The 17,830-nt window shown below is 35.2% G+C and overlaps 1 protein-coding gene across 4 annotated transcripts in view; it reads right to left on the bottom strand.

Annotated features, from left to right (window-relative positions):
- The window catches only part of EPHA5 (EPH receptor A5), a 360,922-nt gene that overhangs the window by 77,871 nt on the left and 265,221 nt on the right, over nucleotides 1-17,830 (bottom strand). For 2 of the 4 annotated variants that reach the window (XM_011940291.1, XM_011940293.1), the window contains exons 7-8: nucleotides 17,302-17,461; nucleotides 7,720-7,825 (exon numbers count right to left, since the gene is read on the bottom strand). In XM_011940291.1, coding sequence (XP_011795681.1) covers nucleotides 7,720-7,825; nucleotides 17,302-17,461 — 266 coding nt within the window. The remainder of the gene's footprint in view (nucleotides 1-7,719; nucleotides 7,826-17,301; nucleotides 17,462-17,830) is intronic. The other 2 variants (XM_011940292.1, XM_011940294.1) reach the window with 1 other exon arrangement.

Below are 17,830 nucleotides of genomic sequence, written 5' to 3'. Positions count from 1 at the left end.
TAGGAATCAGGAGGAGGCCCAAGAGAGGGAAAGGAGACACAAGAAAAAGGCAGAGGCTCTAATAGCTGCCTTGCAGGCTCACAAATCCGAAAGTCCCTTGGATGGATCTGTTAACTGCTACAAATCCAGGTAGTGCAAGTCATTGGCACTTTAGGAAGGACTGTCTGGACAGCAGGAGGAGGCCACTTTGGCCCTGTCCAATTTGCAGTGGGGACCACTGAAGAACAGACTGTCCTTGGAGACAGGTCACTGGGTCCAGCCCAAATGGTCCAGCAGAACTGATGGGCCCTGGGTCACTTCTCCCTGGCTCTGATAGTTCAGAAGTCACATGGAGAAAAGTAGACTTCTTCCCAGACACTGGAGCAGGTCTTCCAGTTCTCTCCAATAGAACTCCCCTCTCCTGTCTTAGCAAGATCGTGGAGTGGGGAGGGCATCTCAGGAACACATTTAACCCAATATTTTTCCCAAACCCTTACTTGTAGAGACCTCTTGCTTACTGTTCTCACCTTTGTTCTGTTCCTCACTTAAAACATTTTTATCAAGGACTCTTTAGTCCTGAACTCCCAGGGAATTATCTACCCCCCTAAAGAGTGATTTCTCCTTTAAAGTTTAACTGCCCCCATAGAAGATTTAATTTTTTTGACTAAGATGAAACAGCTCTAGTCACAACATTATTTTTCAAAATAGTCTACTTTTAGATTTTTTTTCCTTTTAGCTCCTCTTTGTATAATAATCACACTTGATCGAAGCACACTTAACCTCCTTGTAAAATGTGTTTCTTCTTGTCTAGAGGCCATCAAACTCCAAGTGGTCATGAAACGGGAACCTCAGATGATGGCTCCTTTCTTCCCAGGGACCCTTAGATAGGCCTCTGAGAGAGATCTGACTGCTGTTTTCCCCAAAACAATGCCCCCTATCAGTTTGAAACAGTTAAGAGTAGTCACTGTCCCTATCCTAATGACAGTTAGATGTACCTCTTCACAGGGGGAATTGATGGCAGTGGTGACCCATCTGGAGCAGCAGTTGAAAAGAAGCTGGTTGTAATTGGGGAGGCATGGCCTGGGCTGTGTGCTCCATGGAATGAGCAGGAGACAGGAAAAGACAGAAGCCTCGTCGACTCCCTTTCAAGCTGGCAGGGGAGGAGCCCCACCCTCCTGCATGCAGCAGCAGACATCCGGCCACAGCTGAGGACCCAAGCATTCTTGCACTCTCAGGAGCCTGAGAAGCCTCCTGCCCCTGCAGGCTCAGAAGGGTCTGCTCCCACTGCCTGGCCTTTCCCCACTCCTGGTGCCCAGTCTGATTTTGGAGCAAAGTTGAGGATGAGCCTGGGTGCTGTTGTGACCCAGGTATATGTGTGCACACTTAGGGTGGCACTGACACTCCAGTCCCCTGCCACCTTGGCCCCCTCTGAACTTTGGGCACCAAAATGAGCACAGGGGAGAGGCTGAGGGAAATCTGAGAGTGGCTCAGCCTGGACCTGCAGGAACCCCTCAGCATGAACAGCCTGGATGCTGTGGACCGCATGTTGATGGTGGCAGGAGGCAGACAGGATTCTGGATAGAAGGCAGGGGCTCCCACCTTCAAGTCAGGGATGGCTTGAAGTCTAGGGCCTAAGCTATTACTGCTTTGGTCCGGAGTGAGAAGTTATGGTGCTTTCTCCAGCCTGCCTATGGCTGCTCATAATCCAATCAACACACACTTTCTTCCTTCTGAAGCCCATAAAAACCCTGGACTCAGCCAGATTGGAGAGACAACAGGACTCCCTGTGTACAGATAGGAGGTACCCACCGTGGGTCTGTTCTCCACTAGGGGCTTCAGACTTGAAACAACATACCTGCAGATAGGAGCTACACACTCTGGGTCTCCTCTCCACTGTGAGCTGCACTCATTGGGATGATCTACCTGCAGAAAAGGGCTACCCACTTTGGGTCTCCTTAAAGCTGTACTGGTTACTCAAAAAATCACCTCTTCACCTTGCTCATTCTACAGTTATCCATGTACCTCATTCTTCGTAAACATGAGATGAGAATTTATGACCCACTGAGTGGTGAGAGTAGAAGAGTTGTAATACAAACAAGGCTAAAACACATCCCTCCTCTACACTCACCATATTGCTAGTGAGAGAAGAGAAGAGTGGCAACCCTTTGGGGAGTCCAGACCTAGGGTTGCTCCGAGTCAGGAATTTGACACCCTCTTTGGGGCTTTGCGGTTTCTGGCATCTCTAAGTTTCCAGGCACCACTACATTCACCTCATCCAGACATGATGCCCACAGTGAAAGCTACTTGTGATGCATCTGATTCAGCTTCAGGCTTGCACTGATCAAGTACTTGTGCTGGTACCAGGAGCAACCCACCCCTCCACAGCAGCCAGCGTGCCTGGCTGTGCGCAGTGGCCAGACCCTGCGCTCGCTCACTCATGCACCCCTCACTGCTCCATGCCTGGCGTGCCTTTTGCAATTGTGAGATTTGGGTTGGTAACACGAGACAAGTGCAGCCTGCCAAGGCGAGTGGGCCAGAAGGAGTCCAACAGGCCTGAGCAAAACTCAGGCAAAGGTTCCCCTGGTCGCAGAGGCTTCTGGCTGGAAAAGCAACACCCTAAGAATCCTGTAACAAAATCATATATAAGGCCAAGCAGCATAACAGAATTCTTCCTCTTCAGGAGACATTTTTGGCTTTTTTGTTTCCTGTTTCTAAAATTAGCAAAAAGCTTTAAGTGTTTGGTTTACATGCAAGAACATGTGCAAACAAGGGTGGAAGAGTACATGTGTGCAATGTCTAAGTTTTTACTTCTAATTGTGTATGTGGACTTAATTTAAAATAAAAAGTGAAGCTCTGCATGCTTGAAATTAAATTCAGGATCACATAATAAGTGATCAGAAACATAGTATTAAAAAATATTCCTTAATTCCATAACGAAGGTTGTATTTAGAAAGATTCAAAAAAGAATTGCTTCTGTAAACTAAAAGATGTTTTCCTTTGTGTGTCTATACCCCTAAATAGTTACTTTAAGCTTTTCATCACCCTCTGAACTATCCAGAAGTTAATTTTCAGAATTTAGACTCTGTTTGAAATAAGGACACAGATAAATAAAAAAGTCAACTTTATAACACTGATCATATTTTTTTTTTTTTTTTTTTGAGACAGAGTCTTGCTCAGTCGCCCAGTCTGGAGTGCAGTGGCGCGATCTTGGCTCACTGCAAGTTCCGCCTCCTGGGTTACTGCCATTCTCCTGCCTCAGCCTCCCAAGGAGCTGGGACTACAGGCGCCCGCTGCCACGCCAGGCTAATATTTTGCATTTTTAGTAGAGACGGGGTTTCACTGTGTTAGCCAGGATGGTCTTGATCTCCTGACCTCGTGATCCGCCTGCCTCGGCCTCCCAAAGTGCTGGGATTACAGGCGTGAGCCACTGCGCCCGGCCAACACTAATCATATTTAAAGGATTAAAAGGAGGAAAAAATAAAGTGAAAAACTTTCTTAAACATTTAACAGGGAAACAGTGAGAATATTCATTGATGAAAGACTGGTCAATTAAACATTTAAAAATCTGTAAAATAGTAAATATAAGAGATAAACTCCACAAAATTAGGACAAAAGAAAGTTATCAATGCCCAATGTCATTAGTGATAAAAGAGAAAGATTAAAGAGCAATTTCAACATGCTGTGCATATAAAGAGGCTTAATTTATTTCCATCCTAAGATGATTAGCTCATAGTTTGTGGAAGGCATGTCAATTGTTTTATAATCCTGTAAAAAACATTTAAAGGTTAATGGGAAACAGTGGAGAGAGTCTGAACCCTGCAGAAAATGCCCCATAGATTACTTAACATATTTAAAAAGGAAGATCACACACATTCTAAAATTGTCAAGAATTCTAATACGTTGTACTTCTTTGCCATTTTGTTAAATAGGATTTTGCCTTCAAGATGGATACTTTATATTATTTTAAATTGTGTCCGGGTAGGAATATTACAAAAGATTTCTGCATAATCAACTTAAGCCTGAAAATATTAAAAAGTCTCTATATTTGATTTATTTTTCATCCTTGAGTGTATTTTAGAATTTTAAAAGTTAACCTTTTTTCTTTGAAAGAGATTAGTTTCATAATACCTAGTGTGTCATCATTTGCAATTTTTTTTGTCTAAGTAAAAACACAAATTTTTAGTGAATATGGATCTTCAAGATATATTTCCTCTTGGGTCCAAATCATAAAATAAATTGCCAATGAATATTGCATGCAAGCAATATTAATATTTTGCAACATATCAAAATAAATGAACTTATTTAACCAATGATGAGTCCAATTATTTTTAGTTAAACGATGTTACCTAGGAGCAAATATCTGGGTTATCATATCATATTCCAGATATTAGAAAGTATTAAGGGTAAGCTCAAAGTGAGATGAAAGTCTAAATGTTGTGTGTGTGTGTGTGTGTGTGTGTGTGTGTGTGTGTCTGTGAGAGAGAGAGAGAGAATCAATCATATTTTGGCACAGAGAGAAGGGAGAAACATATCTAATCCTATATCTTTACATCTTTCCTAGCACAAGCTTTTTAAAATAATTTGCTATTACTCAAATATAGTTTCCCAAAATTATGTTAGGTTTTGGCCACATTTCTTCATTTAATTTTCCATTTATTTAACAAATCTTTACTGGGTTAATTCAGGACAATCTAGGTACTACAGGGTGAGTTAGATTTAATTGGTCCCAACAAAAATTACAAAGTTAATTGCCTTAAATGAGATAGAAAAAGTCTTTCAAGAATCATATCATTTAACTTTTGAATAGTTATACTCATATAATAAAATATAAAATAGTTTGTCCATGAAGAGTACAATACAATGGTCAAGGATGTTTCTATCATATGACAAATGCTCCCTGGAATTCAAGAAAATACATCCAACAAAATAAAGTAATTAAAATTTCATGCAGAAAATTGGCTTCTAAAAAACTATAAGCCTCAGATTTGTTTTTGGCGAAATGTGCTGTCTTTTCAACTGCAAATTCCTAGTGTCAGCATCTTAAACTGTGTTGCAAAATTAAATTGGATTAGGAAAGAATTTTAATATGAATGAACAATGTACTAATTGCTTAGATGTTGCTGTTTTTAAAAGTAATTACACTTTCATTAGACAAAATGTTCAAAAATGCTTTACCAAGCCTTGGATTTGGCAGAAAATTAAGCTATGTGTTTTGAGCATAGACCTGATTCTAGTACAAATGAGACATTATACTAAAATTTTATTTTTCTTGAACAGCAATTTCAGGTATATATAGAATTTGTGTGTGTGTGTGTGTGTGTGTGTGTGTGTATGAGAGAGAGAGAGAGAGAGATGGTTAGGCTTTGTGTCTCCACCCAAATCTTATCTTGCATTGTAATCCGCATAATCCCCGCATATCAAGGGAGAGACCACCAGGTGGAGGTAATCGGATTACGTGGGCAGTTGTCTAAATGCTGTTCTCATGAGAGTAAATTTGTTCTCAGGAGATCTAATGGTTTCATGAGGGGCTCCTCCCCCTTGTCTCTTCCCCCCTTCAGCACTTCTCCTTCCTGTCACCTTGTGAACAGGTGTCTTCCTTCATGATTGTGAGTTTCCTGAGACCACCCCCGGCCATGTGGAACTGTGAATCAATTAAACCTCTTTTCTTTATAAATTACCCAGTCTTGAACAGTTCTCCATAGCAGTGTGAGAACTAATACAGAGTGTATGGGTGACTTTGTATGAATGTGTGCGTGTATGCACTACAATGATACTACCCTTCAGTTACCAAATAGTAAGTAGATTGAAAGTTCTTTCAAATATTTTGTCTAATGCTAAAGATACCACATAAGGTTAAACAAGAATCCGTAGCAAACTATCACCTATAAATTCACTGTGCTAAGTCTACAACAACATATTTCTGATATTTGATGTGTATCCTTTAAAAAACTCTCAAAAACACAGATTTATTGGATTCTAGACTTTGGTTCTTTTATCCATTTTTATTCATTTCTCCTAAGTGTGCAAACAACAAATACAGAATCTTCTTATAACCTCCATGTCCATAAATATAACTAATGTTTATTGAACTTATTAGAAAGGAAACCACTAACTCTTATCTCAGTCCGAAATAAAGAAATGGCATTACAAACCAGCTCTGCAAAGGCGTCATCTATAATTTGGGGTGGAAAAGACACATTGTCACGTGGTAGTTTCTTAATAGTTACAATTCATGCAACTTGATTATATTATTGTATCAAAATTGGACAAGACTAGTGAAATCAGCTTATCTTCCAGAAAGCAGGGATACAGGTTGTGCATTCTCCCCAGGTGACTTCAGAGAGATGAAATCAGTGGGGCACTAGATAGCCATCCCCCTGCCTGGGATGGGCTTAATTGTCCTCAACAGAATACAAACTATCCCCTAGCTAGAAGTTCTAGAAATACATAAATGCTAATCTAACATTAAAAGTAAGCAATGAATTACTGCATATTTTCTTAAGAAAACTTCAAACAAATAAATAAGAACCATAAGTAATAGAATTTTCAGATACAATGAGGGAATGTTCAAAAGATTTAGTGATATTTTATAAAAATAAACTGTTATTTCTGTAGTTTAAGGATATAGTCATAAATCTTTTCAGAACACAATATGCAGTACTTTGAAAAGTGCTCAATTCTGTATATTTATGAGTTGAATAGGTGCTGAAGAGTCAACAGTAAATGAGTAGAACAGTAACAAAATCAATATGAACATTGATTTCCTGGCTTTTTTGGGGGACCTTATGGTACATTTTCACTTTTTTTCTGAGAAATAAATATTTCCATGAAGACTTTCATTAAGTTTTCTATAACGGTCTAACACCAAAATATATTTTCAAATGGATAGCTCCCATTACTCAATATCCCTTCTAATAATGGCCTGGATTTTAAAAATATGTGAAACTATGTTTATTGTAGGAAAATAGCATACTCTTGTTTTATTTACTTCACTTTGTTTTACTCTATTTTATTTTATTTTTTATTGTTGATTACGCTCAGCTCAATATCAGAAAACACCTAGAACAGCTCTTATTGAGACTTGACCTCTTTTTTGTATAAAATGAAAAAATGTAGATATGTAATATATTATATATTCATGTATCTATTTCGATAATATTTAATACAATTCACTTCAAATCAGTATACACCATAATTGAAATATTCAGGTTGAAATCACTTAGAAGCTGAAAATAAAAGCAGTCAGTGAAAATGTTTGGTCATTTTCTAAGTAGCTTGTTTGCCATAATTTCTGCTTTGGATACACCACCCTGTTAGGATAGAATACTGGCTAAATAGAATCATGTCTTATTCCTCAAAAATATACTTGGCACAGAGATAACTTTTCCCAAACACTAATTAATCTTGAAGCAGACAAACATATATACTTTTGAGAGACAAAAAGTTTCAGATTAAAAAACCTGTGTCATATAAAGAGATATAGCTATATTAACCGAATAAACAATAACACATCAACGCAGCTCTTATGAAGAGAGCATACCTAAAAAGAGAAATTGTGGGCTTAAAAATCATCAGTAATAGGAACAAGATAAGGCTTAGGAATTGCATCATGTATTGAGATTATCTGCTGACATATTGCTTGCCTGATTTGTTTTGGGATGTGCTTAACAGTCAAATGGTCAGATCAAGGTGAGGAAGAGATCAGCTGCAAAACTTCAGAATCACAGCTTCCTCTCTTACCTTCCACTGAGGAGGAAGCCGATAACCACTGCCAACAAAATGACTCCCACTGTCACAGACACAGCAATTATAGGAATCTGGCTTTGATCGCTGGATGCTGCAACTGCTGATAGGAGATACAGAAAATGGAGCTTGTGGTTAAAGTGATCACATGCATTCAAAATAAAGGCTGCTTAATAGACAGTAATCAATTCATGATTTAAGCAATTTACCAATACTTGACTGAGATTTCCCCTAACATCCTTTCTTAAAAGTGTGTAATTGAAAAGTCATCTTTAATAGAAAATATTTACTTTCCAAATAGAGATTTGAGAGCATCACTAAGTCACTGATTATTTCCTTGTCATCATAAAAGATGAATGCATGTTGTTTGCATAGTATTCATCTAGGGGCCTTAGATCTGCAAATTTAAATGGAACTTCTTTATTGACTTCAAACACCTTAATCTAAATAGGAGGTGCCAGGTATATACGATTTTATATTTTTAGAGTTTGTATTCTGCTGTTCTCTAGAAAAAAAATCTGATGAACCCAGGTAGGACTTTTTTCCCCATAGACACTGGAGACATTGAAGACCAAAATAATGTGACAATGACCTCATTGAAGTAAAATATAATATCAGTATTCTGAATATTACTACAAAAACACAATGTAAAGCACAATATAACCAGTAAGTACATTTCATAAGTAAATTCACTTTTTGAAAAATGTCAAGGCAAACATTTAGAAGTGTAGAAACCTATCTTAAAATTGGATATATTTACATCACCTACTTTTTATATACATAGATTTAGATGAAATGTTTTATATTTTAGTATAAAATTCCCTTCATAAGAGGAATATGAACATGATTAGGCAGTTGTACTTAAATAAGCAAATAAATTTTATTTTTGTGCTAACTAATCTGGATTAAAATAAAATGCCCATAGGGCAAAATAAATTGTACTAATGTTCTTAAGAATCTCTCCATAGTATATGTAGCATGCTTCTTGTTTAATGACATGATCAATTTGATAACTTCAAAGTAGCGCTAGTTTAGCTCCATGGTAACAAATATTGTCACAGAAATTAGTAACAATCTGTGTTTTCTTTTTCACAACCACATACCAGATCTTGGCCTACCGAGAGTTTTGGATCTCCAAACACCTCCCTGTCTATTTTACTCACATTGTTCTTGATTCTTTCTAACCAAAACTAAGTGATTTGCTGATGACCCTCTTGCACTGATCCGCTTTCAACTATTTTAGACGAGTGATTAGATCCCATTATTATTAACAGCTGGTTGGAGTAAAACTATTATTTTCAATACAAGTCAGGGCTCTTACCTTCTCCTTTTTTGCATAATATGTACAAGAGTCTTGCCCTGTTTTCTCCTAGTGTCTGACGCTAAGGTCGGTGGTAAGAAATTTAGTTATAGCCTACAGTATAAATGAGGCAGGAAAAAACTACCCCCAGAATTGCTAATACCCTTTCCCCAAGGTCTGCTTTATTAATCTCTAAACTCAGATTATTTCTACCACTACTTTTTTTTTCTCTCTTTCTCTTTCTTTTTTGGCAGAGGGCACTGTCTATTATTAATTTCTTAGTAAAATCATCCCCATAATGAGTCATCTTCATATGCTCCGTGTATTAATACATTCCCACTTCCCACATTTGAGAAATGCTAAACTTTCAAAGACCTCCCTCTGGAAGACACTTTTGCTGCCTTATAAACTATTGTGCTGCTTATAAGCCTGAGTAGATATCACCTTTAGGGAGAAGTAAATCTTTATATCTAAACTTAGTAGGATTAGTTCAATCCAAACTGGAAAATAGGTCCAGCATTTACTACACATATGGGTCAAGAAAATTACTTAAACTTTTAAAGTCCTATTTGCATAATCTCCAAATAGGGATAATTTCCTTGAATCATTATATTTCTGTTAAGATTAAAGATAATACATATAATGCACTTAGCATAGAGCTTCAACTACTGACAGCCTTAAATAAATAGTAAATTATCACTTATACTTATTATCTCCTGCTTTTTTTTACCGTTCTTATATTTCCTATTTGTCAGCATCTTGACAGAGGCATCTGAAACCAACCATATCTAAGAACCAACATTTTAAAATTATCTCTGAAATTTTTTTATTCTTCTGCCTTTGAATTCCATGAATGATGACATTTGCAACATGAAATGAGTACTTCTCTATTTAACTTATCCTCCACCATGATTAGGGTTTGACTTAGCTGAACGCATACCTTAAACTTGAAACTCTCTTCCTCTTGGTTTTTATGGCATCAGACAAGCTGTTTTACTCTGTCCCTCTCTATGAAGCACTACTTTGTCAGTTCTGATGGCTCCATATTCTCTTCCCACAGTGATGTATGAATGATTCTTCATGAATGCTCACTCCTGATCTTTCTCATTTCTTATCCTTCTCACTTCTCTCCATTTCTTTGTCTTTTTTTTTTTACATCTTCCCTTTCTTTCTCCCTCTCTCTGATACTTCTTCCTTCATGATATCAATTAATAACTATCACAATGACAAATTTATATCTCCTACCCTTATTTCTCTCCAAAGAATCCTTCCATTTTTTATAACAAACTGTTTAGCCCTTTGTTTGGATTTTATTGTTATATAAAAATTAACATGTTTAAAATTGGCCTTTATACCACATCTACCCCCAAAGGCATTAACGAAAACATATATCAACAAATAAACATATCATTAATCAAACCAAAAAATCAAACTGGTTTGATCTCTTTCTGGTTTCTTTGAACTATTACTAAATCTTTCTTAACTTCCGCTTGATCATTCATTATCAAATACTTTTGTGTTTCTTTGATGTTTCTCCCCATACATCACTTACTTCCATCCAACATTAACCTATTTGATTCAAATCTGTATAATCAAAATGGTGGAATATGGTTCATAGCATTTTAACTGTTCTCTCTGCCTTCTATGTACTCATATTAAATATCAAAACTATCATTTTTATGTTTCCCTGATCAAAAACTTTAGAAAGTCCTACTACCTTTGGAAGAAAATTCTCAAATGCTCAGTCTAGTTTTCAAAGGCCCTTCTAATCTGAGTCTAACAATTATTCCCACTCTTAATGTGCCAGTTTGGGAACTCTCACAGATATAGTTTTGGAGGAAGAGTGCACAATTACTCAGAAATAAGGGTAAAAACAGAGTAACTTCAGATTGGCTAAAGTATTAAATTTGAGAAAAAGTATAAAATTTTGGTAGTGTCAAATTCTTCATTTTTAGTAATTTCCAGGACCTACATTAATGATGCGCACCTCTTTATAGAAAAATATATTGCATTAAAATAATTGCTAATGGCATTCAAAAGGTTGATATGCTAAGTTGATACATTTTATGAACATAGTTTATAAGTAACATCAAATCACAAACATTAATATTCTCTGTGTTTATCTAATGTCCTCTGAAATCAGATCATTTTTGTAAAAAAAGCAATTAGAGACCATTTTGTGAGGAAGAATTTACAGAATATATTTTTGTTTATAATTATTTTAGTTTAATTTATTTATATGGTTTTATTATTATTTTAAATTTGCAATATTTTCTAAGGTTCTTGATGGGTTTTAAATTTTCTTATGTGCATGTGTGTGTGTGTAGACAGGGTCTCACTCTGTCACCCAGGCTGGAGTACAGTAGCACGATCCTGGCTCACTGCAACCTTTGCCATCAGGGCTCATGTCACCCTCCAATCTCAGCCTCCAAGTAGTTGGGACTTACAGGCGTGCGCCACCACATAAAGCTAATGTTTGTGTTTGTTGTTGTTGTTGTTGTTGTTGTTGTTGAGAAGGAGTTTCACCATTTAGCCCAGGCTAGTCTGAAACTTCTGAGCTCAAGCAATTCACCCACCATAAACTCAGGTTTTAACTATTAACTGTTTCACATTCAATAATTAATTTGTGAACAATTTCTAATATAAAATGATTAATCAAGATTTTTAAATTGTTTATTATTTTGTTGCCTGAGGGCACTAATGATATCATTAATTATATTAATTCAGATGAAAATAGATAATTTACAGGTTACCGTCAATGCCTTCATTCTTGTTTATTTGTTTAGGAGTGAGACAAAAATATTTAGGTCAAGCAGGAGATATGATAATCACGTTAACATACTGTTAAAATTTTAATCCTTAAGATATATACCTTTAGTTATGCATGTCTCTCATTTTCTTATGTTTACTAAAAATTAGTTTATTAATGATGTTTTGGAAAAATAGCTGGGAAATATCATGAGAAGACTTAAAAGAAAATGTTGAAGCAATGTAACACACTATGGTGAAAGATCACCAATTATAAAAATTAATATTCTTTGTAAATAATAATGTTTCTTTTAAAAAAATCATTACACATTTGCATCATACCTGGACATTTTAAGGCAGCATATACTGAGAAGTCACATTTTTTACCTCACCTTGCTTCCCACACTCCTGATTGTATACAAATATTACGTGCATATTCTCTAGATTTTATTGCCTCAGCTATATATGTGAAGAGTTCATCACTTAAGGTTAAAATAATTGTTAGAGCCAGATTATAAGTCTACAGGTCAGACTGAGAATTTGAGATCTTTCTCTCACAGCAATAGGTATCTATAAACTTTCTTAATCAGGGTAACTTGATCAAGGGCATAATTTTTAATAAGTAATATAAGTACATAGGAATCAGTAGAAACATTAAAACAATATAGTAGGCAAATAGGCACATGAAAGGATGTTGAACATAATTAACTAACAGTGATTTTTAAAATAGTGAGATATCACTACCCACTTATTCAAAATGACTAACAAATAAGTAAATAAATAATGACAATTCCAAATGCTGACAAGGATGTAAAGAGACCAGATCAATCACCCATTGCTGGTGGAAATGGAAAATAATACAGCCATTTTGGAAAACATGTTGGCAGTTTCTTTCAAAATTAGATATACAATTACTGTACAATCCAGTGTTGTACTTTTGGAAATTTATCCTAGGGAAATAAAAACCTACATGACACAAAAATCTGTATATAAATGTTTACAGTATCTTTATTTGTGATAGCAAAAACTGTAATCAGCCCTGATGTCCTTCAACAAATTAATGGAGGTTAAACAAATTGTAGTACATACATGTTAAGGATTATTATTCAGTAATAGAAATAAAGAAGCTTGATACACACCACAATCTGGATGAATCTGCAGGAAATTATGCTAAGTGAAAAAAGCCAATTCCAAATTAAAAGGCACATACTGCATGTTTCTATTTATGAAACATCTTTGAAATGTGACAACGTTATACATGAATGGCAGATGAATGGTTTCCAGGGCTTAGCGATGCCACAACATTTGTTCTTAAAGGTAGTGGATGTGGTTATAAAAAAGAAACACAAGGGATCTTTACAGTATTGGAATTGTTTGGTAACTTGAGATTGGTGGTAGATACACAAACTTGTACAAGTGACCAAATGGCATAGAATCTAATACACATACATGTCCACATACATATTTACAGAAGAGTACAAGAAAATAGGATTAAATCTTGGATTGATTGCATCAATATCAATGTTCTGGTTGTGATATTATATTATGGTTCTGCAAAATATTACCATGGGGAAAACTAAGTAAAGTGTATAAGAGTGGTCTGTATTGCTGTTACAACTGCATGCAAATCCACAATTACCTCAATACAATTTTTAATAAAAAACACGATACCATTATTTCCTCATTTAGGCTGCACATATTTGAGACAAATAGGTATAGCTGGATAAAAAGAAGTGATTCATTTTTAAAAATTAAAAGAATCACAAATATGATGGATGAATCTTGGGCATGTAGAGGTTAAGATAGATTCAGTTACAGTCTGAAAGCTTCAAGATAAATTATGTTAAAAGAAACCAGGAAAGAGTCTAATGAGTTTGGCTGAATGGTTTTACTCATGGTAAGTTTCTTTGTTGATATATATATATATATATATATATAGTCACTGTTGTTGAGAATGGGGGTAGGGTAAAAAATCAATTTTAAATATATTATTTTTATGCATAACAAAATTAAAATGAAGAAGTTAACAGTTATAAGACATAAACTAAACTTGGCAGAGGAAGAATAATTGGAGATTTTCTACCCAAATCTTCATATTAAATAGTTTTTCTAAAAAAATTGTTTTGTGTTCCTGTTTGTACTACTAGTTGCATTTCTCTTTAAAGTTATCTTTTGACTTACAAGATAATGTCAATGAAAAATAAAAGCACTCATAACATTTTAACTTTTTGTTAACAAATGAATGAAATTTAATATAAATTAGTAAATGATAAATTCTATAAAAACACAAATCGTAAAAAAGTGTCAACTTTTCATTATTTGTATCATCATTATGAATTGAACAGGCAATTGGAAAATTCTTTTTAAAAAATATACTCACGGAAATTTTAAAATAACCTCCTATTCTTACATACCTGACTGATAAAATAGATTTTTTTTTCTTTTTTTTTTTTTTTTTTTGAGACGGAGTCTTGCTCTGTCGCCCAGGCTGGAGGGCAGTGGCCGGATCTCCTCTCACTGCAAGCTCCGCCTCCCGGGTTTACGCTATTCTCCTGCCTCAGCCTCCAGAGTAGCTGGGACTACAGGCGCCCACCACCTCGCCTGGCTAGTTTTTTGTATTTTTTAGGAGAGACGGGGTTTCACCGGGTTAGCCAGGATAGTCTCGATCTCCTGACCTTGTGATCCACCTGTCTTGGCCTCCCAAAGTGATGAGATTACAGGCTTGAGCCACCGCGCCCGGCCTAAAATAGATTTTTCTTAATACAGATGGCTCATTAAAGTCAGAACTCTTTAACTATTATTTACCAAATAAAAATCACTGATAGCTTAACGAGGAAAAACACAAATATGTTTATTGTATGTTTACCGTAATTACTGCATTAAAGTACTTGAAGACCTTGTTGGGGAAAAAATAAATGTAAATTAAGAATTAAATTATGATATAAAGTAAATAATTGCCCAGTGAAATAATTAATGTGGATTTCAGAAAATACTACAAAAATAAATGTTCTGAAAAAAAGTATTATTTTAATTGTCATTGCGTATCTTCTCTGATTCTTTATTAGACAATAGGCCTTGAGAAAGAAGGTATTATTCCTTAGAATTATTTGAGTCACTTATAGCATCTTTGAGCTAAAAAGAAACCCTTTGATGGCTAGAAATTGAATAAAATCAATTTTAAAATAATAAGCAAAATTAGGCCAAGCATGGTGACTGACGCCTGTAATCGCAGCACTTTGGGAGGCCAAGGTGGGCAGATCATCTAAGGTCAAGAGTTTGAGATCAGTCTGACCAACATGGAGAAACCTCATCTCTACTAAAAATGCAAAATTAATCAGGCATGGTGGTGCATGCCTGTGATCCCAGCTACTTGGGAGGCTGAGTCAGGAGGATCACTTGAATTCAGGAGGTGGAAGTTGTGGTGAGCCAAGATCGCTCCAAAACACTCCAGTCTGGGCAATGGAGTGAGACTTTCTCAATATAAATAAATAAATAAATAAGCAAAACTATTACCCTAAAATGCTTTTTGAAACAAATATTCTATATTTTAGAAGTAAACACAGTATATTCCTTTTGTCTGGAGACAAGTTTCTATGTGTTACTCACGTTGATTTCTTCAGGGCCTAGCAAAGCCTAATGTGTTATAGGTGTTCAATATATTCTTGTTGTTGAGTTATATTGAGAAAATATTATATATAAAGATCAAAAAGGAATTAATATCTAATATATTCTCTACAAATAATAAATTCATTCTGTATAAAGCTTGTACATATACGTACACTTATGAGTAAAACAATGATTTTACTCTCGTTGCTAGGAGGCAGTATGATATCGAAGTATTTTCATTTGCTATTAAAAATAATGCTATAATCTACTTAGGTAATAAAAAAATTAGTAGGTGATATTTCTTTTTCTCTAGAAATTATATAGAAAATGTTAAAAGAAGCTTACTTCAGGTAAACCTTTGTAAAAGTATACACAGGAAATGATTAAATATTAGTCCTCTAAGTCATCTGAATGAGTTTTCGTGTGCTTGGCAGCTACTATTTAATACATATGTAAATGATAGAATATTGAAAAGCCTGAAGAAAATCCAGTTGCTGAATGTGCCAACATTCTAGAACTGAGTAGAATTTATCTTTTTTTTTTTTATGGGATTTTTTCATTTGTAGAGTTATCAAAGCACTCAAGCATAGTTTGAGATTTCGTTTATGGCTTTGTTCCCAGAGTTGGTAGACCACATAAGCAATATTTATTACTAATTATACCGAAACAGAATCAAGTCTTGTTAAGATGGCTAGCTTATATAGCATGCCTTTTTTTCCTAACTCCCTTTTAGTTTAAAGGGGCAGGATTAAATAATCCATTGCTAATATTATGAGAATTTTCAGACTCATATCACATGTTCCTATTCAATCTAGTAAGAAAAGAAAATTTTCTGAATAGTATTAGAAGTTCAAATTTCAGTAGCTTCAGTTAAACTTCACTCATAGATTTTCCTTTGTGTAGAAGACAAATTTATAATTTTTTACAATGGCACCCTTTTTTGTATAAAATTCAGTGAAACAACACTTAGAAAGTTATTTTTACAGAATAAAAATTATTTTTAAATAATTCAATTAAATACACTTTAAAAAGAAGATCTTGATTTTCAAAGGGGACGTATAATATAGTTTTATTCATATTTCAATTTAATAGCTCTTCTGATTCTTACAAAGTAAGTTCATAACTAAATTATCATTCTGTTGATTTTTGAAAAAAGGAAATATGCATTTTATTTTCTTTATTTTAAAATTACTAATTTTTATGTAACTCGGCTTAAAGCAAATACACATACACACTGACACACATATACACTTCTGACATTTCACAGTACTGTGTATTTCTTCACAAAAAGCTTTATCAGTGTCTATTACTGTCTTTAAATTCTTTCAATGTGTTTAGGACAAGTAAGTAACATAAATATTTTGTTGAAATTAAAGGAAAATGTTTTACACTATTTTATAGGGAAAAAAGTGATTCCAAAAGGCTGATCCAAAAAATATTCTCAGATTTTCCAGTTAAAGACAGTGCCAGAGATTTAATACTTTTTATGAGATCAGATTGGTTCCAGAGAGCACCATTTTCTTACCAATCTCAATGCTAAAGAAAACTCCCTGTGGAATTTTCAAAGAAAGACTAAGCCTAGTAGCCTAGTTCAATAAAACAACTAAAAAAGTAAATGGCAATAATTCAATAAAGTATGGCAGCAGTGGAAAGAAAGTCTTTAAAAGCAAGTTTAAACATTTTTAAAGTATCTCCTAAAGTACCATCTCCCAGAAGACTGAATGCAATGAGGAGCAGGGACCAACGTGTTAACCTGCCGACCTACCATAATAGCATGACAGATGCTTCCTACCTGAAGGGGTCATGCCTGGGAGAGAGAGAGGGAAAGTGAGACTGACAGAGTGCCCAGGGAGGGTATTGATCCACTGACTCTTTTCTGGTAACCATTACTGAGACATGAGTTGACAGTAATTAAAATGACTTACACACTGGGGTGGTTTCAAACTCAAATCTTCGACTGAAGACACCATAGCCTGCTGCTGTACGTGCTCGAATTTGGAAGACATAAACTGAAGCTGGTTTCAAGCCCTCTGCAGTAATAGTTGTCTCTTTGGATTTGATAATTGTGTAGCTCGTCTCTTGGTCCTTGGGATGTGCATGCACATACAGTAAAAAAGGCAGCATATAAATTAATAATGACAGCAAAATTTAGAATCATAGATCAGAAAATGAACCAGAAACCAATGGACTCTATTAGTACAAATATAATATTTTAGAAAAAAATCCTACACATTCTAGGTGTGCTATTGACGTAGAATATTAAAGTCTTTTCTAGAACTCAGGGTGGTGGGTGACATTGTGTCCACCTATCCAGAATGCTTGTCTTTGGCAGTAATACATTTCTAAAACTTTGAAAACATAATGTTGTAGGAGATTGATTATTTTACAGACTCTATTTTAGTATTGTTATTTGTGTACTTTTTTTCCTCCAATATAGTTAATTGGAGGGTATCT

This window comes from Colobus angolensis, unplaced genomic scaffold (genome assembly GCF_000951035.1).
Source record: "Colobus angolensis palliatus isolate OR3802 unplaced genomic scaffold, Cang.pa_1.0 Scaffold189, whole genome shotgun sequence".
Classification (NCBI taxonomy): domain Eukaryota; kingdom Metazoa; phylum Chordata; class Mammalia; order Primates; family Cercopithecidae; genus Colobus; species Colobus angolensis.
Note: the sequence above shows the minus strand (reverse complement) of the source record. Positions and strands in the feature narration are given on the sequence as shown.